At 30.3% G+C, this 23,263-nt stretch overlaps 3 protein-coding genes across 5 annotated transcripts in view; 2 read left to right on the top strand and 1 right to left on the bottom strand.

The window, feature by feature from the left end:
• Positions 1-22,960, bottom strand: part of LOC128393079 (uncharacterized) — a 28,440-nt gene extending 5,480 nt beyond the window's left edge. Inside the window, exons 1-5 of one of the 2 annotated variants that reach the window (XM_053353204.1) lie at positions 22,734-22,960; positions 12,647-13,096; positions 11,490-12,318; positions 2,483-2,697; positions 387-2,138 (exon numbers count right to left, since the gene is read on the bottom strand). In XM_053353204.1, the coding sequence (XP_053209179.1) occupies positions 387-2,138; positions 2,483-2,697; positions 11,490-12,318; positions 12,647-13,096; positions 22,734-22,842 (3,355 nt within the window). In that variant the 5' untranslated portion in view covers positions 22,843-22,960. Of the gene's footprint in view, positions 1-386; positions 2,139-2,482; positions 2,698-11,489; positions 12,319-12,646; positions 13,097-13,247; positions 13,426-22,733 lie in introns of those variants that run through there. The other variant, XM_053353203.1, reaches the window with a different exon arrangement.
• LOC128393084 (acyl-CoA Delta12-desaturase-like) lies at positions 17,629-19,312 on the top strand. Its single transcript, XM_053353209.1, has 2 exons — positions 17,629-18,016; positions 18,239-19,312. The coding sequence occupies exons 1-2, from the start codon at positions 17,800-17,802 to the stop codon at positions 18,997-18,999; spliced, it is 978 nt and encodes a 325-aa protein (XP_053209184.1). The 5' UTR covers positions 17,629-17,799; the 3' UTR covers positions 19,000-19,312.
• LOC128393082 (uncharacterized) lies at positions 19,939-21,920 on the top strand. 2 transcript variants are annotated; one of them, XM_053353208.1, is made up of 2 exons: positions 19,939-20,807; positions 21,147-21,920. In XM_053353208.1, the coding sequence occupies exons 1-2, from the start codon at positions 20,105-20,107 to the stop codon at positions 21,521-21,523; spliced, it is 1,080 nt and encodes a 359-aa protein (XP_053209183.1). In that variant the 5' UTR covers positions 19,939-20,104; the 3' UTR covers positions 21,524-21,920. The 2 variants fall into 2 exon arrangements, with proteins under 2 accessions (XP_053209183.1, XP_053209182.1); XM_053353207.1 differs by having other exon boundaries at positions 19,939-21,906.
• Positions 22,961-23,263: the final 303 nt, after the last annotated feature.

The following is a 23,263-nucleotide window of genomic DNA, read 5'->3' on the forward strand; positions in this document are numbered from 1 at the left end:
CTTTCTTGATTGTCTTTAATTGTCATTGTAATTTGAAGGAAGCCATTTGAGCAATTGAGGTCTAGATTATTCATTAATTATATCACAGAATTGATATGAATAGTATAAGAAGGTGATTAGAAATGCAATTGGTAAGATAATCAATTGGATAATGTAATTGAAATAATCAATTATCTTTGTCATTATTGATTTAGATTGTGAATTTTGATTATCACAATCAAACCAATTGTATGTAAATTTATCACAATTATTATTGAGCTTAAATGAGTTTGACTTATTAACAATTGGTTCATTTATATGATTACCATTATTGTCTTGACTAAAATGATTATTAAATTTTCTTGATGATTTTATATTATTATTAACAACAGGACAATTAAATTTACCTTTACTTGATTCATTGTTAATTGTTCCTTCTTCAAATGGTTTCACATTCCAATCTGATTTAGTTATTTTACCAACATATTTAATGTCTTTAGTGGATTTTAATTTGGCTTCTTGCTTTAACTTTTCCTCCTGAAATTTAGGATTGAATAATTGTTGCAATTGGCTCGCGGTCATCATTACATTAATTCCAGTTTTGGTAGACGGAAGTCTGACCGGTGGACTAGGGTCATCTTTATCAGAATCGTCGGAAAGGTAGGAAAGGCCTGATGCTGCATACAATTTAGCTTCTAAATCTTTGATTCGTTCATTGAATGATCCTCGTTTGATTAGTGATGATGTTGACTCTTTATCGTTATTGCTGGCGGCCTCTGATGCTTTTTGGTCTAAAAACCAGGCCGCTTTGGACCGAAGCTGCGATCTAAGGTGATTAATACATTGTTGTTGAGCTTTTTGGTGGACTTTACCTCCGCCTTCAACAGGTGGTAAATCATCCGAATTGGTTTCAGATCGTTTAAATTGAGATTGACGTTGTCGACGATGACGAAAAGCACTTTCAATGTCCCGAGCTCTTGATTTGGCCATTGTGATTAAATTGGATGCTGAAGGTGACAAATCAAGAGCGAAATTGGTTGCATTGTGAACGTGGGATCGATTAGGAACTGAGGTTGATAATTGGCTTCCATTCCCTTCAACTAATCCTAAACCCGATAAATCATTTTCAGCGGTCATTAGTCCACGATAATTTTCCTCGAAAGCTGCAAGAGAATCTTCAAATTCTCGATGAGTTGCAAGATTATTTTCATCGTCTTCCATAGTAACTGCCGTCGATGCTGTACCATAAGAGCGACCACTAAAGCCGACAAATCTCTCACCATTGTTAGTGTTTGATTCATTGTTACGTTGATTTCGTTCACGTTCACGTGAAATTGCCATGAATTCCCTTTCAACTCGAGCTCGTGATTCCATGATTATTTCACCTTCTCCACATGCACCTGTAGCACCATTTCCACCAGAAAATGGTACAGTTGTCGCAATAGTTGCTCGACGAGCTCGTTTCTCAGCCATAGTCAATTTAGACCGAGGTTCAATTAATGGTAAAGGTAAATGATCATAAAGAAGATGTTGACACTGGTGGGGCAAGAGAGTCGATGAGTTGAGATTAGGATAACGAGTGACAGGGTTGATTGTGTAAGAGGCACAGTTTTGACTTAAATTTTCTGATTTTGTTTGAGCCAAAAGTCGATAAATTGATTCCCGTTCAGAGAGAACTTCAAGTATTCTCTCTTCATCTCGAATAGATTTACATCGTTTAACAGCCCATTGACGCGCTAACCAAGCAGAGTCCATAGCTGAAAGGAATCCACGGCCACAACCCGACCCAGTGGGCCAAAAAGGTTCCAAAAGCGAATCACCGACAAGACTAATTAATAATAATCCTTCATTGTGACCAAAATCTGCCATGTCTCCTTCAACTCCTTCCATGTCCATATAATCAGATACATTGTCAACATTTGACGATTTGTTAAAGGGAGCAAAATCATTGCCATCGTTAATTGTATCACTTTTTGACTTTTTACAAGGTTCATTATCACAGTTACATCGTGAACAATTATGTTGATGATTAGCGTACCCGCTACGAACTATTCTCATAGCTCGACAAGCATTATCGGCAGCGTACATTGAGGTGAAATCAAACATGGCTACATCAGCTTCTCCATAATGATTAAGAGCAAAATTAGGAGTATCCAAGCCTGAAAAGAGACAAATTAACATTTTCATCAGAATTGATTGTTACCAATAACATTGAGAATTGACCAGGAAAAAAAAGATTGTCCAAATCATTGCACAAACACTTGATGGATAAATAAATTGCTTAATTTACTCTCAAATTGTAATAATAAACCAATCAACAGATCAATTCATCTAATCAACACTAAAACAATGACCTGATTCATTTTAAGTTTTGTTCTGTTTTTAAATGAAATCTTACAAAACTGATTGATTGCTTTTTCTCTTTGTTGTTGTGATCAATTAAATTTCATGGATTAGTTGTTGTGCTAATCATTTGTTATCTCTAATTGTAATCAACCATTACCGGTAGTCCATTTGGCAGCATCTCGGGCGTAGGCCAGTAACTGACTTCGATCAATATTGGTTGAGGCCAAAAGAGCTCGAGTATCTGAATAATCGTTAATCAATACACCTCGTTGAAGTAGTGAACTTTTCTTGGCGGTCATCACAAAATAATGGGTATCGTCTTTATAATAACAGATATTTTCCAAATCGATTCCAGTCTCATCGTATAAAGATCTGTGTGTTTTTATGGTCAATGAAACAACAATACAATCAGAAATTAGTCTAATTAATGGTACAATTGAAATGACACAAGTTACAAGCAACAATTAGTGTAACGGTTTACAAAAGTGTAAACAACAACAACGAAACAATAATACATGAGAATTCATCTCACGGTCAATTGGGTTAATGTTTCGAGAAGCAAATTAACTGATTGGGTTGAGAGGGAGAGACAATTATGTTAAGAATAATAATTTAATTGTACTTTTCTTTTTTCTTCTTAATCACAAATCTTTATCCCTTTTAATCACCTTTATCTTCATCATCATAATCTCTCCATAAGAACATCACATTCGTGGGACCGTTAATTTGATTAAATCGAGCAAAAGAAAAACAAAACAAAAGTAATAATGATAAGATGATGATGATGATAAGTTTAGTATCATTTATAACCAAAATATGACCTTAACCGTGACAGAGAAGATGAAGATTATTTCGATTCGGTCATCATTATCTCCCTTTTCATTAATGTTACTTTAATGAATTAATGCTTATGGGCTTGCCCTTCATCTTCTCATCTTCTCATCTCTTCATCTTCAATAAATGTTAGCCTACGCTAAACAATTATCTCTTCTGTCTTCCTCATCTTCATCTTCATCTTAAAATCAACCAAACTCAAGTGCAAATATGAAACAAAACAAAACATAGTCTCTCTTTAATTGTGATGATCAAACCTTTGGCAGGTTGGCAACAATTAACAGTCACATCAGCAGAATCATCTTCATCAGAAACCTTAACAATTTAACAAACTCAGCCAACAACAACAAAATCAGGATAAAGTGAAACAAATAACGAAAAATATCAAATGAGAAACAAAATCAATGACATTGATCAACAAATCATGATGATCATTCAAATGAAAGAGCAATGGTTATTTAAAATCTTCATGGAAGGTGATCAAGATACTTTAAGTAATATTAATAAAAGATTAAGGTGAAGATTAAGATGATTAGTGATTAGAGGAATCAACTTAAAATTCAGACGAAAATCTGAAGTCTTGACCAACATCCCACGGAATTTTTTGCTCTCTCTCTCTCCACAATTATAATTTGACGCCTTTTTTTAATGATACATTATTTCATTTTCTTCATGATTAACGATAAATTACTTTGTCTAATCAATTTTCATGTTTTCCTTTGAGCTACCACTTGCAATAATCAGCTACTGAATAATAATAACAATCAGGATAATATTAATGATAAGATGAAGGAAACAGGAAGAGGAATTGAAAAAATAACATTAAATTGATAATTTATCTTTGAATAGTTACAAAAGTTCATATTGAATGAGGAAAAAAACAGCATCTCAGTTATGAGAATACCAGAAAATGTGAATCACAATAATAATCATTGTAATCAGTCTAGATTTTACAGTTAATTGCTGCAATTTATAAATTGTCATAGCAACTCAAATTTTCTTGGCTAACAATCAACACAAAATGAGTTCATCACTTTAAGTTAGTATTAAAATTTGACTTTTTGCACATGGAAACAATTTGATTTATCGGTAATGATCAACAAGATGAATACTCATCATGATATCATAGGATATTCACTCAGAATTCATGTAATTATTATTATATTTCCAATTCTTGATGATAGAGTAACTTCCGTAAATGTAACCAGACAAAAATTAACAAGAAAACATTAATCAATCACTACAATTAGATGATTTCTCGTAATTAGAATCAACTAATGTTAATAATAATCATTTCAATTTAATCAATTAACATATGATAAGGGAATATGTTGACTCCAGTTAATTAAAATGATGATGTAATGTTAATTACCATCAAGATTATTATTCTTTCTATTATTATATTTACATGATTACTCATTATTATTATCAAATAACAATTAAATAATAACAAAAACAATTACAACTGACAGTTGATTGTATTAATAAAAACAATCAGTGTAACCGCCAACAAGAAATTTAAACAGCAACTTTTACATAATTAACGGTAAAAGTGACAAATATCATAATGGTAACAACAATTAAGAGTAACAATCACACAAAATTGATAACAACTAATTGTTATCGTCATGTATTAATATTTACATTCATTTATCATCATTTAAGATTCTGTAAACAAGTTAAATGATTTTAGATAAGGTAAGACAAAAACGTGAGGTGAGTTGTAAATTTTAATCATAATCATCATTCAACGATTAAAATGATAATCATCATCATCTTAATTTTGGAAACCATGGTTAATATTATCAAAAATGAATATACCTTTTAAAGGGTTGGGAGTAGGTACATGTTGATAATTGAATATAACTAATCATCTCATCCTCATCATCATCATCATCATCTTCTTAATGATGATATTTTAAGGTCCATGTGAAGGAGGTGGAGGAGGTGGGATGAGGATGGGTGAGGATCAAGATAGAGATTAACTTTGAAAGGGTTAAACGTCCCTGTTGATAATGTCTAGAGGAGATTTGATTGTTATCATAAATTTAAATCATTTTCAATTAAATCCCACTCATATTGTTCACTTAATTATCATTCAAAATGATAGTATTTAATTGATATGGGTGAGGTTAGTAATCTCCAACAATTAACTATTAGTTTTCAACAAATTTAAGTTAATTTTAAATTGGTGAACATCAACATGTAAGGAATTAATTTTTTTTCTTCCATTTCGTTACGATTGTTATTGAATACAGTTTGGAAATTTGTTAAATTGTTAACAATTAGCATCCTAATAATTGCTAATCGATGGTAACTTGTGATTTAAATCACATTTAATTAAATGTTTGGTTTACACAGTTTTGCTGATTAACTAATAATTAATCTGATCAATACAAAATTAGGTTGATGAATAGTTTTTAAGTTAGTTTTTCAATTGTAATTAATCAATTCAATTAATCGTTTTGAAAATTAATTAATTTTATTAGGAAATTGTTGCTTATCTTTAATATATTAAAACTATTTTAAAAGGTTTAGATTAAAAAAAAAGTTCAGTCTCATCTTGATTTTGTCATTTGAAGCAATACAAAGATTAAGGTGAGATTAGTGTTAATCTGTTAATCTAGTTGACTGATTGAAAAGTAAATAAACAAAATTTTTAATCAAAGTTGATTAATAAATTATGTGTGACAATTATCTTACAATTAATTATCTCCTACATCAAGTTGACAGTCTGACAAACAAACAACTTGATTATTGGAGCTAATTAATTGTAGCAATTTAAATTGTGTTGTTTTTTTTTTGAAAGTCATGTTGATTTAATAATTAATTTAACAAGCTTAGTTTCAACAGGTAGAAACTAATTATCACAATTTGATCATATGACTGGCATATAAGTTGATTAACTTGATTGTCGAGGCTGACAAGTAAATTAACAACAATTAAAAGCTAAATTGTTCAATGTCTATGTAGTCAAATATAATAATACGGTAATTATCAAGAATACAATTGCGGAAGTTGAATTATAAAAAAAAACTAACTGTAAATGATTAAATAACATTTATTGTAACAATTGAAAGAAAAACCTTAATCATGATTAAGGTAACGATTAACATTGAAATTTAATTGTAATGGTTTCAAATGATTTAATGGCTGAAGCTTTGTGATGATTAACAATTTAGTTGATATAATTACTATATACTTAATAAGATCATCATTTCATTAATTATCACCTTAATCAGTGGATTCTTAATTCAGTATCGATTGTAAATAATAATGTCATCAGTTGATCACAATTAGTGTGAGTTAATCAACATCTATTCTGGTAATTGTTATTTTTTTTGTAATAAAACACAGTAATTAAGATAATTGCTATTACTTAACTGCCGCAGGGCTTTTTTCAAGGATTGATTTATCATGAACAATATTAATTAAACTATTAGAGTTATGATTAAAAAGATGATCAGTTAAAGATGAGAGTTAATCAATTGCAATTTAATTCACTTCAAATTCAGGTTACTTTCAATTGATTGGAAAAACAGATTAACTAATTGATTGATGTTGATGGAAATGATGATGAGTATTTAATCAGTTAATCATATTATATAATTATCTTGATAATAATTATATGAAACTCTGATAAAGTTAAGGTGATAAGTTTTGGGTTAAGTTGATTAGTTATTTAATCAGAAAATCTAAAAATAAATTGTCAACAAAATTAAAGTTTCGAAAAAAAAAGTTGACCTTTATTTTCATGATCAGACTAACGATTTAAAACTAATCACAATTAACGTTTTTATAAGTAAACATTTTATTTACTTACAACAATTTAATGAGATTGAAAATGATTTAGTTAAACTATAATCAAAAAGGAATCAACTAAATCATAAATAATAGCAAATGATAATCACAAACAATCAAATAAATGATTAGTGATCTTTGTTGGTAATTGTCAGGTTAACATTGGACACAATTAAAGTAATCATTGAAGTTAAGGTTAATGATTAGCAATTAGATGGTGAAGGAAAAACAGATTAACAAAATCAATTTTAATCGGATTAATTGTATTAATCAACTATATGTATAATTTTGATCAGCTAATTGTGTTTATCTAATTGATTAGTGCTCAGTGATATGTATAATTAGTAAATTAGGACAATTTAAGTAAAATTAGCCCAACCAAATTAAGCTCCAAGTCAAAATTTCACAATTAAATTGAATTAAAGTTTAATTAACCAGACAGTTTAAGGAGGAGTAACTGAACTGGTTAAATAATTTAAATAGAATTAAAAAATTGAATTAATCAATTAGACAATAAATAATGTACATTAGAAAGCGATTAAACTTTTCGGCTTAATTGTAAGTCTAATTACTTACAATCAAAAGTAATAGAGAGACACAAATTTTCACAACAGCAAAATGATTAAAAAGTAATACAAATTAATTGTATGGTTTACACAACGAATCAAATTCAATTAATGGTCAAGAATATGAGCAATTAGATTTGCAGAAATGAATAGATGATAAAAAAAGGATAATTATGATTAAATATCATAGTAACAAGAATGATGAAAATAAAAGTCAATGATTACAATCAAATTGTTCAATAAATTAAACATAAAAACCTTGATTAATAAAACAAACAGTAACCATATCAATTTAAATATGTCATTTAATGAATCAATTTAATTGATGATAATCATCATTTTACTGAATCAAACCTTTCATGATAATCCAGCTAAAAGGATTGCTGATGAAAAACCTAATTCAGATGATGACATGACGATGATCATGATAACTAATCATCAATCTCAATAGTGAGTATCAAAACTATTAGATACAGATCATTGATTAATCACTAATTATTCATAATAATAATAATAATAATAAACAAAATCTGAATGTTTGAATCACCATATCAACTTGTTTACATCAATAATCATCATGATAATATGATTTTACAGAAAAATCTTATTTCAATTTCGAGAAAGTGAAAATCATCATTAAACATAGGAAACAAGGGTTATCATCAATTTATCATCATCATCATCTTGCAAACCCTCAGCGTAATTATCATTTATATACATGTATCATTTTGTACTGCATATTTAATACAATGTTAGTGATTTAAATTGTTTCTGATCATCAACATCATGAGAAGTCGTGAAAGTAACAAAGAAACAGACAAACATGATAATTTACTGAGGCCTTAATAATAATAATCATTATCATGCTTTTTTTATTATCATTATCATCAATGTAATAGTAATTATGAATGAAAAGGGGAGAGAGAAAGATGATCATTATCATGGAGAATGGACAAATTGATTGACCAAGATGATGATGATTATTTATATTGATATGGATCATGGGAGGAATAAGAAGATTGTCAAAGAAACAAAAGAAAAAGTAAATAATTGGCCTGATTTTGTTCATTGAAGATGAGGGATTGATGAAGATGAAAAAAAAAATGATCGAGATGTAGAGCAACATTGATTTGATGATCATCATGATAATATGATTTAGAAAGCAAGGGGAAAAGATAAGAAGAGAAAATCAAAGTTGTAAAGTTAAGAAGATGAATGAAAATTGTCATCAAGAAAATCAGGATGAGAAAGACAGAGGAAGATAAGTTTTCTCTCAATCCATTGACTTCACATCCTTTCATCTTCATTTTTGCCAAAATAATTTTTTTTTTCTTCTAAAAAAAACTTCATTTTTTACTGAGATCGCCGAAAGTTCATCTAACTTTCTCTCTCCATCGTCACAAGTTGTAACAACAATACAGTTGATCAGAACTTTGGAAACCAGTTAGTCAATGAACTTAATCATGATTAACAATCAACGTTATAAATAACAACGTTAAGTCAATCAACAATTTACATTCAATATTCAAACACGGCCGATCAGATTATCTTGACAATATTTATATATAAGTGTAGATAAAATCAAGATTATCAACAATCAAGTTGATCTGTTGATTTGTTGGAAAACAAAAACAAAGGTCAATCAAATTAATGGAATAAGTCTGTTCAATCATTTTACTAATTACTTGATTGGACTCAACTCTCCATAATCAACAATTAACTTTAAGATTGTCATTGTCACTCTCTCATCTTTATTACTATTATCAGTTAGTTAAATGATAACAAAATGATTACCTTGTTAACACCAACCACTGGAAAACAAATGACACCAACAATTTAGCTTTTTGTCTTGCTGGTATCACGATAATTGTGATAGTGTCAACATTAAATGGAAACAAACAAACAACACAATTAACCAAAAGTTAATTAAGATTATATCATGATAACTTCGTATGAAATAATTTACACATTTTTAGATAATGAATCAACTCTAATTGTCTCTAAATTAAACCGTAATTACAATTAAGATTGTGGTAGGATGACCTTAACTCCTACTACGGATTAAAAGTATATTCATTAATAAACAAAAACATATATCATTGTTAATCTGAAATAAATTAACACTAATTGTGTATTTAAAAAAAAATGGATCAAAGGGTTAATGATGAAGATTATCAAGATAACTGTAAATGAAGATAAATATGATGAAGCAATAAAAGGTTGATATAAATTATTATTATTAATTAACTTGATATATGATCTCCTGCCACTGATTTATGTCACTTTCCCGAAAATAATACAACAATCAAGGTAAGTAAATAGATAATAATAAAAAGTTGGTTAAGGTTTCACTATTCATTGTTCAATAGTAGCAATAATGATAATATAATAATAATAATTTAACTAACATGTCACGAAATTTAAATAAGATTGTCCAAAATAGTATTGTGAATATTGAGTATATTGTATTATTATTGTGTGATTGAGATTGTTTGTGATTAGGGAGTGATTTGTATCATGATTATGTTGATGATGGTGAAAATGATCATGTTGATTATTATGATGATTAAGATGATTAAGATGATAATGGTTGAGTGGTTTTCGACGGCAAAGGAAAATAAATACTACTAATGACCTTCGATTGTGAGTAATGATAACGGGAAAAGTGTGGTAGACCAAGAAAAGTCATTTAGGTGATACAGACCACGACCAAAGCCTTTTTTTAATCATAATCAAAATGATTAGTAAATTGTTAATCATCGCAGTGTATGTACACACATACATACACAACCAATCATTGGTCAATGATAAGGTTAGGTTAAGGTGGGATTTGAATTGGTTAATTGCTAATCATTATAAAAGATGAAGTAATAAGTATGTATTGAAAAGGATAAATATAATTAGTGATTGTTTATCACAATTAATAGTAATTCAAACTGATAACGTTTAAATTGTTTGGTTTTGTCAGTGTTGTTGCCTCTTATAATCATCATCTGTTAATCATATTACAATTAAATGAAAACTTGACATACTGATAATAAATAAATGATAACTTGATTTGAGATTTGTAATTATGTTTGTTGATTTTTACCTTGAATGATAATCAATATTAAGTTTTATGTTGTATGATTGCTGTTACTTTCTGAATTAATATATTCTGATAGGAAAGGGAGTGTAGTTAATCATCAGGGGTAAAAAACGGGAGCTTCAATTTTAAACGCGATTGATGATAATGATGGTAACAAATTAATGATAATTTTTTTTGAATTGAAACTTATCAAACCATATAGATAACTAGTAACAGAGAAAAGGAAACAATTTTTTTAAATCATGGGCAAAAAATTAAGCTAATTGCGTATGGGTTGTGATTCTGCTGATAACCAGCATCATGATTATCATCAAACACCAACATAAATATCACTTTTTTCTGATTTATTTAACCCAAAAGAGTAACACACAGAAATTTTTTGTTATTTTCTGGTTGAATGAGATGATGATGAGAGAGGATAAGGATTAAGATTTTGGAAGAAAGAAAGAGAAATGAGTGAAGAGAAAAGAATGAACTAGATGAGTGACTTCTCTGTACTAGAGTAGTTTGGCTACGCTTCTTTTGGTTATATCTGGTAAATTAACGAAAAGTAAGTGGCCTGAAAAGTAAACAGAGGAAACAAGAAGAGAAAAAAACAAAAAATATTCTGAATGAAAGAAAATAACCTTAAAGATTTTAGATGAATAAAGGTAATAATATGAGAGAGAAAAGTAAATGTATAAGTAAAGGCTAAAATGAGGATAAAACATCATTATTTAACCGGAGGTGGGTTTTGAGATGAGAGAGAGAGAGAGAGAATAAGGATGACATAAGCTTTGTTGTTGTTGTTTTTAATGTGTGAGTGAGTTAGAGACAAATTCAACTTGGGGTAAAATTGAATTATTGTGATGAAATGATAAGAGTGAGTGACTAACTTGAACATTTCCTGGTGGTATATGAAAGAGATTCCAGATATTTCAGGTACCTGAGCTTCTGCCAGGGTGTGATTGTTGATAAAATTGGCTGTTATGGCGATCGCTAATTTCCCTCTGAACTCTTTACGAGGGAAATTATCATTGAGTGTATTTCGTCTTCCGTCACCACCGATTAGAATATCAAATGGATAAGTGTGTAATTTTTCTAATAAAAGATCATAATTAACCAAGGTTGTTGCGGTGCTGGGTGTTGATGAGGTAAGACTAAAGTGGGCATAAGCACCAATATAATTTTTAGGAAGATGAGACCAAAAAGGACGCCCACTCTCATCTGTGAAGGAAGATGAACGGTGAAGATGACAACAACAGGAACAAATTGAAAGCCGACGGGATTCTGTTTTTCCAATACCATGGTAATCATTTGATGATGAACAATCAATAACTTTATTATCACTATCATTGTTGACAATATTAGAAATATCTTGATTCTCTTGATTGTCACAATTGATTGTTGTTGTTGGTAGCGGTGGTGGTGGTTTTTTATCAGGATCACAATTTGTCCCTTTTTTGTTACATTCAATTTCCTCTGTTGTTGAATAAAGCTTTCGTTTGGTTGGTGATTGGTGGGATTGTTTGTTTTCTTTACTTGCACAAGATCCATCGATCTCTGATTCTGGACTGGTTTCTTTAATTGACTCTCGAGATAATCGGATATTGTGAGGACAAATCTCTTCAAAGGTCACATTCTCGATAAATTCACATCCAATGATGAGAGCTACTTTCAATAGCATCAATTGAAGTTGCCTTATGCTGACATGATCGATGGAGCCTGAAATAAGAAGCCAAAACGATTAGTGCTCTACAGTTGATTAAGCAACGGAGAGTAAGAAATATGAAGATAAAGATGAAGAGGATCATCTTTATTATCATTACAGGAAAAAGTAAGAGATATTGAAGGTGAAGATGAAAAAAAAAGAGAAAGAAACATAGATGAACAACCTTTTCTCTCTCATCATCATCCTTGTTTTATTTTGTTTTCTTTCTTTCTTTTAAAATCCATCTACACTCATCTTTCAATCTTCATCTTCATCTTCATCATCTTTTTGTTGTTTCAATTTCTTCACTATCATTAGCCTTGTTGTAGTACTTTTGCTTACCTGCACAAAATTTTCCGTAAAACTTTTTACCAGCCAATTGCTTAAGATCAGCAATTACAAAAGGCCATAAATGAAGTACATTATTACGTGAGAATCTATCTCGTTTCTCTGTTATAATTACGTGATGAGCACCAAGTAGTTGTAATTCAATTGCTGTTCGTAGACCACAAGGTCCACCACCGATAACCAGACAATTATTATTTTTGAGAACATTATTAGATCCATGAGGTGAACCGGAATGATGGTGGTGATGGTGATGATGATGACTATTAGCACTATTTCTTCCCCCAATACCAGAAGATCCACTACTTGACCCTGATGAATGATAAATCTTATTGAAGGCTTTCTTTTCTATTTTAGAAAATATTGACTGTGACTTCCAATTCTTGTTACAAACTATTCCTTTCTTAAGGGTGGGGTAGAACTGGTTGAAAGGTCCAGGCTCGAGATCTTTTGTTATTATTAGCACAATGTTACAAAATGGATATTGGTGTTTATATAGAACAAAAATTGTGAGAAAGAAAACAAAAATTAGAATATTGAGAATGAGAATGAAAATGAAAATGCTAATTAGAAAAAAAAAATAGAAACAGTTACATACCCAATAGAAGGCAAATTCTACGAAAAGTAATTAACACAGATTTTAATGTAGTTCCATTAATAAATTGATCGAACAATTCAGTTACATGATTTGATGGACTTTTTGACATATTTGTTGATTGTGATTGTGATGATGTTTGTTGTTGTTGTTACTCATTGAAGATTAAACATCAAATAAGCAAAAGAGAAAAAGAAAATCCAATTGAGTTGATCGCCAAGAGATGTCGCTTCTTTCATAGAATTTATCAGAATTTTAGTGTCGCCATCTCTTAACAGAGTATTGCCCTTGTTTGACCTTTTTAATTTCTTCCGATTTGATTGAATTAAATTTCCTTGAAACCATTTATATCAATCTATGATTCGTATTTGAATAAATTGTCTGATAGTTTTCATCTTTTGCCTTCTCCCGAGTCTCTAGTAACTATTTTCTAATTTTATCTTCCCTTTCAAAGCGAGAAAACAACTGCTAATTCAATCCAGATCCGAATCAATTTCTTCTGATTTCAATAGACTTGATAGTTAATTAGCTGATAAGTGTGAGTTAATTTGATTCCTTGCCGAGTATTTTATCGTTGATCTATTCACAATCTAATATTTTTACAAGAGAGAATCTTCAAGTTATTACTCGATTTCGAGAAAATCTAATACTATTATTATGAGAATTCGCAATCATCGAAAATTTTCATCGATTATTATATCGTTTATATCGAGAAATTAGAACTAAATTATGTTCTGAATTCGATCATGGAATTCGCCTCATCAACGAAAACCTTTAGATGACCTTGAGCTAGATAATTATTTATAACACGTTTACGTAGATATTTAAATTAGTCTGTTTCTTATTAAGTGTCTGAAATCTCACAATAATTGATTACAATTAGTTAGTCACGTTTATTATTCTTAATCTGTTGAAAATGGAGCGACAAGTTAATTTAGTTACTTTTTATTCAGTTCCAATTGATTAAATTCATTTTCGATAATCATTGATATTATTTAAATCAACTATCATTCCATTGTCTTTTTAACTGATTTAATAATTAATATATTTTATGTAACACCAGCTAACAATTTGTCTTATTTGATTAATTTGATCACGTTTCTTAATTTGTCTATTGTTTAACTGATTTAGATAATCAGTTTACAACAAATAGTATTACAATCATGAAAATCAGTGAAAGTGTAAACTATTACATGAATTTAATTATGTGAATAATAATCAAAAAGGTTAATCAACTTGAAATCATCTTGATTTGATTCTGTTTTTTTTGATGATCAATTGATTGATTACCATTGTTTTTTTCAATACGTTGAAATCATTGGTTAATCCAAAGACTATTATTTGGGAAATTAATTTAATTGTAATCAAAATGATTTTGGTCATAATTTAATTCAATGAATCAGCAAATGAAACTTAATTGTAAATAGTTGATTTTGATCCTTGAAACTGTCTAATCATAATTGCTAAGCAAAATAATTAACCAATAACAAATCAATCGATTATCAAAGCAATCAAGGTGCCCAAGGAGCCTTAGATAAACAAAACATGGTGAAGATTTAATTGTTATTTTAGATAATTTTAAGATTAATTTGATGATTAGGAAAAACTATGATCAAAACTGATAATCTTTTCTTGGAAAGAAAAATCTTAATTGTTTGAGTAATTGAAGGTACGAAAAGCTTAAAGGATGAAGGTGTTAGTTAATTTCTAATCAATTCCTGGTTGATTAACCTTCTTACACTATTAGTTTAAGTTGATTATCACCACAATCAACAACCAGAAACCAAGATAATCAAAATGTTTCAATGATTAAGGAAATGAGTGGGCTTAATTTACTAGAGTTTCTAATGGTTTTGATAAAATGAATAAAAATTATAGAATTACAGAATTTAGTTTAAGGCAAAAAGAATCTATTTTAGTTGATAAAGATAGAAAACAATTAACAAGTTAATAATTAACAGGTTAATTGTAAAAATTAAATCGAAAATTTAACGAAAAGTGTCGCCATCTATTGTATAATTAACAAACAAATGATTGTTTTCTCAATTAATTTGTCATCTAATTAGCTTTTTAATAGATTCATTTGATGATTAAAAAGATTCGTTGACAAGAAACTAATTATTTAGATCATCGAAATGTAATTAATCATAAATTCTGTTTGATTGTGATGGATAATTATGAATATAATTGATCAAGAATAACGAATTACCAATTTCGTTTCACCTGTTTGACTCTTCTTATCATAATTTATTAGCTGTTAATTGTATTTGTTTCCATTCTGTAACAATCAGGTGTTAATCAATCAATCAATTGGAAGATTGATTAAATTATCATAAACAATTAATTCTCATTTCGTCACCAAATTTTCTCACCTTAAGTTTGAAACGATCTTTTTGTCTGATTTGAGGTTTTCCAAGTTAATCATTTGTAGATTGTTTCATCTTCTTGACGATTCTAATTGTGATAAAACTAATTGTAAATTCTCCTACTGAATAGATTGTATCGACAATTAGTCTTACTAAATTTCGATTTTCATCAGGCAGTTTGTGTAATAAAAACATATTCACATAGAGAACTTTTCTTAATACAATTCTAATTCCTCTCGATTATTTATCTTAATTATTACTGTCATAAATTGATCGAAATAATAAATTGTAATAAATGAACCAAAATTATCAGGTAAAGTTAATTAAGTTCAATCAGGAGCAATAAAAGGAGTGTAACTCGATCAATAGATTATACAAAGTTAATCGCCTGCGGCATTTAAGAAAACCTCTTGGAATTTGTCTTAAATTATCAAGACGAGACGATTATTGAGATTCAATTATTATTAATAAATTAGTGAGATATAGAAACGGGATAAGATTAAGGTAGAAATGGATAAGGATACAAATTGGATTCGAATCGTTAATCTATCCAAAGCTCTCTCTTGTTTTTTACTCTTTAATTTCAGTAGTTTTTGTTTGATTAACTAACGAAAAACAATTAAAAACTTTTCGAAAGGTAATAAAAGGTAATTGTTGTTGTATTCTTTTCATTGTGATTATATCATCTTCTTGAAACAAAGTTGATTGTTTGATGACAATGTGAAAAACATGTTCACTGAAAACAAGTAATCAAATAAATCGAGGTAAACAATTAACCTATCAAGTTATTAATGTAAATTACCAAGTTGATTATTTTGAACAAGGAAATTAATGTAATAATCAAGTCAATCCTTTTCTATCACTTTCTTTATTTTTCTTAAACATATCATTAGAAGGTAATAAATAATCAGTAACAATTAGTTGAATATTGATACAACCATGCAAATGATTTTAATTTCATCAAAAAAAAAAGAAATCAAATTAACAATTAGATTGATACTATGACAGAGATAATTTTGTAACCATTAAAATTTAAATTTCTTTCTCATTGTAAGAAGACAATCAACTGATTAATGTCATCAAATAGCTAAACAATTATTAGTAATAACAAATATGAATTAAAGTTAATCATTAATTTCTCATTCTGGTAACATTAAATTAGTAACTTGGAGGAAGTAAAATCAAATAATCCTAGAAATTAGTATTTACTATTAACCAATTTGAGTAACATCAACAATAGAGACGATTAACAATTTAATAAGATGTTTGAAACAGGTAAAAATCCTTGAAAAAAAAGGTTAAATTGATCACAATTAAGTAAATTGTAATCCATAGTTGAACAAATGAAAATGTTAACATAAAGATACAAACGTAATGTAAGATTATTATTACTATTAACTAGGAATTAAATTAAAGGAACTCAATTAGTTACCTGATGATTTATAATCACTAATTTCCAACTCTAATACCAATAGTTAAATATTGCTTTAAATCAATTGATAATAATGATTAACAAATAATATTTACTGAAAATAACAATTATCTTGATAGAATCAATGAAAATCAATCAATAAGTTTGAATAAAGATTATAATGTCTTCCGATGCTTATTTAACTCGTGATTAACTGATTAACTGGCTAATTGTTAACATGATCAATCAATTGGATAAACTCTAGGAGAGCTGATATTGGATCTTAAAAATCATCATAACCATCACATTGGATTAACCGATTTTTTTTTCAATTTCAATTAATCACTAATTGTACATGTGTTAATCATTTGAAACAATCAAGGTAATCCAATGATTCTGCCATCAAATGATGATCATATTAGTTTTTTAATCTCAATCAAATTAGTTGATTCTCTAGTCATTTTTTTCATTCTTATCTCTCAATCTTTTCCATGATAAAATTACATGCGAACTTTTCAACTCCTCCTTTTCTTGACTTTCCTCCAAAAAAAATCGCCATCAATGTTGATTAAATCATTTCCATTCTTCTTGTTGATCAGTTAACATCACAATTAATGACAAACAATTTAATCTAATCGTGAGTGTCCAACAATTTATCGATAATTTGCTTCTCTTTGACCTTCTTTGAATTTACTAATAGTGTTTTCTTTTTCTCAAAAAGTTCAGTTCATTTTTTTTCTCTTTCATTTGTTAATTGTAACTAATTGTTGTTCTAATCATGGGACCACGGATTCGCGAAGAAGATGTTCCTCTCGATTATGTGGAGGACGATAAGGTCAAGATTAAGATTAAGATTACCGATAATGATCCTGATTGGAAGCCAATGGAACAAATTGTTTGGACTAATGTTATTTGGTATCTTGTTTTACACATCGGTGCTTTTTATGGCCTCTACCTCGCTTGGACACAGGCCTCATGGGCCACGATCATCTATAGTAAGTCGATCGTTTCGTTAATTATTCTATTCCTAAAACTATTAAGTAATTATGAGTCAAATTTCATCATTGCCCCAAGTACACTTGATGCACTAGAAGCACTTTAACTATCGGATTGATTTGATTTGATTTGATTCTGATTGATCAAACTTTAAAACTTTTCTAATCGTTAATATGTATTAACTTGCTATTCTTATTGATTGGTTTTCTTTTGTTCATTAGCGGCCATTTTTGGGGAACTTTGTCTACTCGGTGTGACCGGAGGAGCTCATCGTCTTTGGGCTCATCGCTCTTATAAGGCCAGTTTACCTTTTCGATTGTTCCTGTTAATTTGTAATACCGCTTGTGGACAGAATTCGGTTTACGATTGGGCTCGAGATCATCGTGTTCACCATAAATACTCTGAAACCGATGCTGATCCACATAATTCAAATCGTGGGTTCTTTTTCTCTCACATGGGTTGGCTAATGTGCCGAAAACATCAATTGGTCGCAATTTGTGGTCGGAAAATTGATCTTTCCGATTTAACCGCTGACCCTTTGATTGTTTTCCAACGTCGTCATTATATGAAACTTTTCCTCCTATTTAGTGTTATCATTCCGACGCTCATTCCAAACTTATTTTGGTCTGAAAGTCTCTGGTTATCTTATTGGTTCTGTGCTGTGACTCGTTATATTTTGCAACTTCATATCACATGGCTTGTTAATTCAGCGGCTCATATGTGGGGCTATCGTCCATATGATTCATCAATCGCTTCAGCTGAAAATTATTTCGTCTCGTCTCTAGCCTTGGGTGAAGGTCATCACAATTACCACCACACATTCCCATGGGATTATTCAACATCAGAATGGGGATGGTCATTCAATTTGACCACAATGGTCCTCGATTCAGCTCGCAAATTGGGTCTCATTTGGGACTGTAAAAGTGTCACAAAGGAAACCATTGCTGCAAGATGCAATCGGACTGGTGTTAAACGTGATTAAGTGATAAATTTTTCTCAATTTACTTGACAACAAATCTCATGGACAATTAATCTAAACTTAACAATTTAAGTTAACGATCAATACGTCAATACATGTATTATTTTCATATTTGACAACATGGGAATTTTTTTCACATGATCAATGTAATAAGCTGAAAATCCCATTCTCAGTTAACCCATTCCATACAATTTCATTCAATTTAAACAATCAACCGGTTAAGAAGTTGATTGTTATGGAACAACTAACAAAAATTAAACTAAATTAAAAAAATATTCACAGAATGATATTGATAAATAAAAAGTTTCGACAAATATTCAATTCGTTCAATTGAATCTCTTTAATCAGTTATGTAAATGAACATCTTAATTACAACAGAAGATTTTTAATCAATAATTGTATTGTTAATTTCCTAACTCAATTTGATTGTTATTTACAATTTAATCTTTCGACTGTTTGTTAAATCGTTACGATTAACAATCTTTACTTGATCTCATCAGGAATCGATCTCGAAATTAACTTGATGAGTTTGTCATTACTCTCATGCTCTTTACCTTTGATTTACCTGGATTATTATGGATGAACATATGATAATATAAACAACATGGCGTTCGAAAGGTACATTGGGAGTAAAGGTGAAATCCAAGGAGAAACGAAAGAGGAAAAGAAAGGAAAAAAAAAATTCGATTATTCGATTTCTCTTAAAGCGACTGCGTCATGTTCGTTGTGTTTACGAAAAAAAGATTCATCGAGTTAATTGTTATTCTTTCATCTTTTGATTGTTGTTCATTTACATTTTAATCTAAATTAATTAAACTTGTTATTTCTATTGAATTAATTGTTACATGTTCTTCTTAATTGACTATTTTTTTATCAAGTTAATTCGATTGTTCAATATTCGCATTAGAGAAATAGATTAATTCAATTTTCTATTTTTACTCTTTACTTTCCTTGGATCTTTTTTGTTTTGGTCAATTTGTGATTCTATTGTTTTTTGTTTTCTTTTGGTCTCTCACCATAGATTTTGGATTATCTTCCATTTTCTTTCTCTCTCTCACACTCTCTTTATCTTCTTGCTCTAGTTTCTCTAGTAGATGTTTAGTAATAGATGAGTGATTATGGATCTAATTATGTTACCAGTGAACGAAATCGACGTTGGCTTCCCTCGAAGCCTTGGAACCGGCAGCCGCTCTCACCGACGATTCCTGTAGCTAAGCTACGGTTATACAAAGATTTAGCTCTAAGAGTTTTATCTAAATCATTAACTGAATTACCATCTCAATACTATTACAGGCATTTGGCCTTGTCAAACAATTCATCTTCAGCCTTATCTTCATCATCAAGGGCTCCATCATCCATCTCTGCTTATCGACCCTCGTCTGTGGTTTCATATTCATCTTCAGCTCCAATGGATCAAGTCACACTTTCTTATCCAGGGACACCAACCAAATCTTACGGGTACATTCAACAGCAACAACATTTAGCAACATTGGCCTCGAGTTATGGACGTCCAAGTTCAGTAAATCTCCACACTCATCCATCCAGTCGATATTCACCTGATCCTTACCTTCAGTATACAATAGGAAGTGGAAGTGGCACTTGGTCATTAGGTTCACATAGACAATCATCATCCCATTCGGATCGTCATTACCCAATATCACCATCGACGATTGCTCGTCGCAATGTGACACTTCCTGTTACTCACAATTCCTCGTCATCATTGACAAATCGTTCATCGGCTCTTCCAGGAATCACTGTATCTCATCGTTCACCAGAGCCTTATGGAGCAACAACAACGACATCGAATACGGGTGAGTCTTCACTTCGTGAGCAAATAAAAAATGGCCTCAAATATTTTGCCGATGAACGTAAACGTCTTCGTCAATACCAACAACAGCAGCAACAACACTATAACGATAACCTTTATCATTCCGATCACGATTTAAGATACATTCAAACTAACCTTTCCTCACCTTATAACCTTAATTCTGGCGGTGTTTATGGTCAAGGGTCAATGTTGACCCCTTCGGTTCCTACTCAATCTATCCTTAGGTCACAGGGTATGATCGCGGGCGCTTATCCTCGAACTCGACAACATCGATCAGAAAGTGATCTTGACGCTTTATTTAACCTTTACTCTCATGTACCAGATCCCGTTATAGAGAGACGACCATTACCCGGTGTCTCGAGGGTCGGTGGGATTCCGTACACTGATACATCGCTACAAATAGCGTCCAATCCTTATCTTCAACGAAATGCCTCATTCCCGTCAATACCTTTACCTGGTTCAATGGTTTATAATAACACTTATGGTTCACCTTATTCCGGACAAATTGAATCTCATGTTCACCAACCTCAAGCCTCTTATTATAATCAACATCATCTTCACCCTTCATATCAACAACAACACTTACAATCTATTGAACAGCAACGTTATGCTCAATCAAATCCATACACAATTCACCCTGGTTATGGATCAGCGACTCACAATCGTTACAGTCGTTCCTTAGATCGTTATTACAATTAACGCTTTAATCCTCACCGATCCTCATCGGCTATTCTCATAGCTCGACAAGCATTATCGGCAGCGTACATTGAGGTGAAATCAAACATGGCTACATCAGCTTCTCCATAATGATTAAGAGCAAAATTAGGAGTATCCAAGCCTGAAAAGAGACAAATTAACATTTTCATCAGAATTGATTGTTACCAATAACATTGAGAATTGACCAGGAAAAAAAAGATTGTCCAAATCATTGCACAAACACTTGATGGATAAATAAATTGCTTAATTTACTCTCAAATTGTAATAATAAACCAATCAACAGATCAACAGATCAATTCATCTAATCAACACTAAAACAATGACCTGATTCATTTCAAGTTTTGTTCTGTTTTTAAATGAAATCTTACAAAACTGATTGATTGCTTTTTCTCTTTGTTGTTGTGATCAATTAAATTTCATGGATTAGTTGTTGTGCTAATCATTTGTTATCTCTAATTGTAATCAACCATTACCGGTAGTCCATTTGGCAGCATCTCGGGCGTAGGCCAGTAACTGACTTCGATCAATATTGGTTGAGGCCAAAAGAGCTCGAGTATCTGAATAATCGTTAATCAATACACCTCGTTGAAGTAGTGAACTTTTCTTGGCGGTCATCACAAAATAATGGGTATCGTCTTTATAATAACAGATATTTTCCAAATCGATTCCAGTCTCATCGTATAAAGATCTGTGTGTTTTTATGGTCAATGAAACAACAATACAATCAGAAATTAGTCTAATTAATGGTACAATTGAAATGACACAAGTTACAAGCAACAATTAGTTTAACGGTTTACAAAAGTGTAAACAATAATACATGAGAATTCATCTCACGGTCAATTGGGTTAATGTTTCGAGAAGCAAATTAACTGATTGGGGTGAGAGGGAGAGAGAAAGAGAGACAATTATGTTAAGAATAATAATTTAATTGTACTTTTCTTTTTTCTTCTTAATCACAAATCTTTATCCCTTACAATCACCTTTATCTTCATCATCATAATCGCTACACAAGAACTTCACCTAAATTCATTATCATTCATAACCAAAACATGATCATATTATCTTATAAGTGCGAAAGTGCAATAGTTACACTGTTCCATCCTCATTAACTAAGCTCGAGATCTTTAATTATCATGATGGGATCGAAAATGCTAATTAGAAATTGAGGGAAAAAATAGAAACAATTACATACCCAATAGAAGGCAAATTCTACGAAAAGTAATTAACACAGATTTTAGTGTAGTTCCATTAATAAATTGATCGAACAATTCAGTTACATGATTTGATGGACTTTTTGACATATTTGTTAATTGTGATTATGATGATGTTTGTTGTTGTTGTTACTCATTAGATTAAACATCAAATAAGAAAAAAGAAAAGAAAATCCAATTGAGTTGATCGCCAAGAGATGTCACTTCTTTCTCAGAATTGCTTTTAATTGTAGTTGTTTGCATTCTGTAATCAATCAATCAATTGGAAGATTGATTAAATTATCATAAACAATTAATTCTCATTTCGTCACAAAATTTTCTCACCTTAAGTTTTAAACGACCTTTTTTCCTGATTTGAGGGTTTCCAAGTTAATCATTTGTAGATTGTTTCATCTTCTTGACGATTCTAATTGTGATAACAATTAATTGTAAATTCTCATTCTAAACAAATTGTATCAACTTTTTAAATTGCGATTTTTTCATTTTCATCAACGGGTTTAATTCGTAATGG

The sequence above is a fragment of the Panonychus citri genome, unplaced genomic scaffold (genome assembly GCF_014898815.1).
Source record: "Panonychus citri isolate SS breed McGregor unplaced genomic scaffold, ASM1489881v1 Contig00138, whole genome shotgun sequence".
NCBI classification, from domain to species: Eukaryota; Metazoa; Arthropoda; class Arachnida; order Trombidiformes; family Tetranychidae; genus Panonychus; species Panonychus citri.

Excerpts from the sequence above, each read along its gene's own strand:
- LOC128393084 (XM_053353209.1), top strand. The coding sequence starts at position 17,800 with ATGGGACCACGGATTCGCGAAGAAGATGTTCCTCTCGATTATGTGGAG. Across the intron at positions 18,017-18,238 it reads ATGGGCCACGATCATCTATA|CGGCCATTTTTGGGGAACTT; the intron begins GTAAGTCGATCG and ends TTTGTTCATTAG.
- LOC128393082 (XM_053353207.1), top strand. The coding sequence starts at position 20,105 with ATGAGTGATTATGGATCTAATTATGTTACCAGTGAACGAAATCGACGT.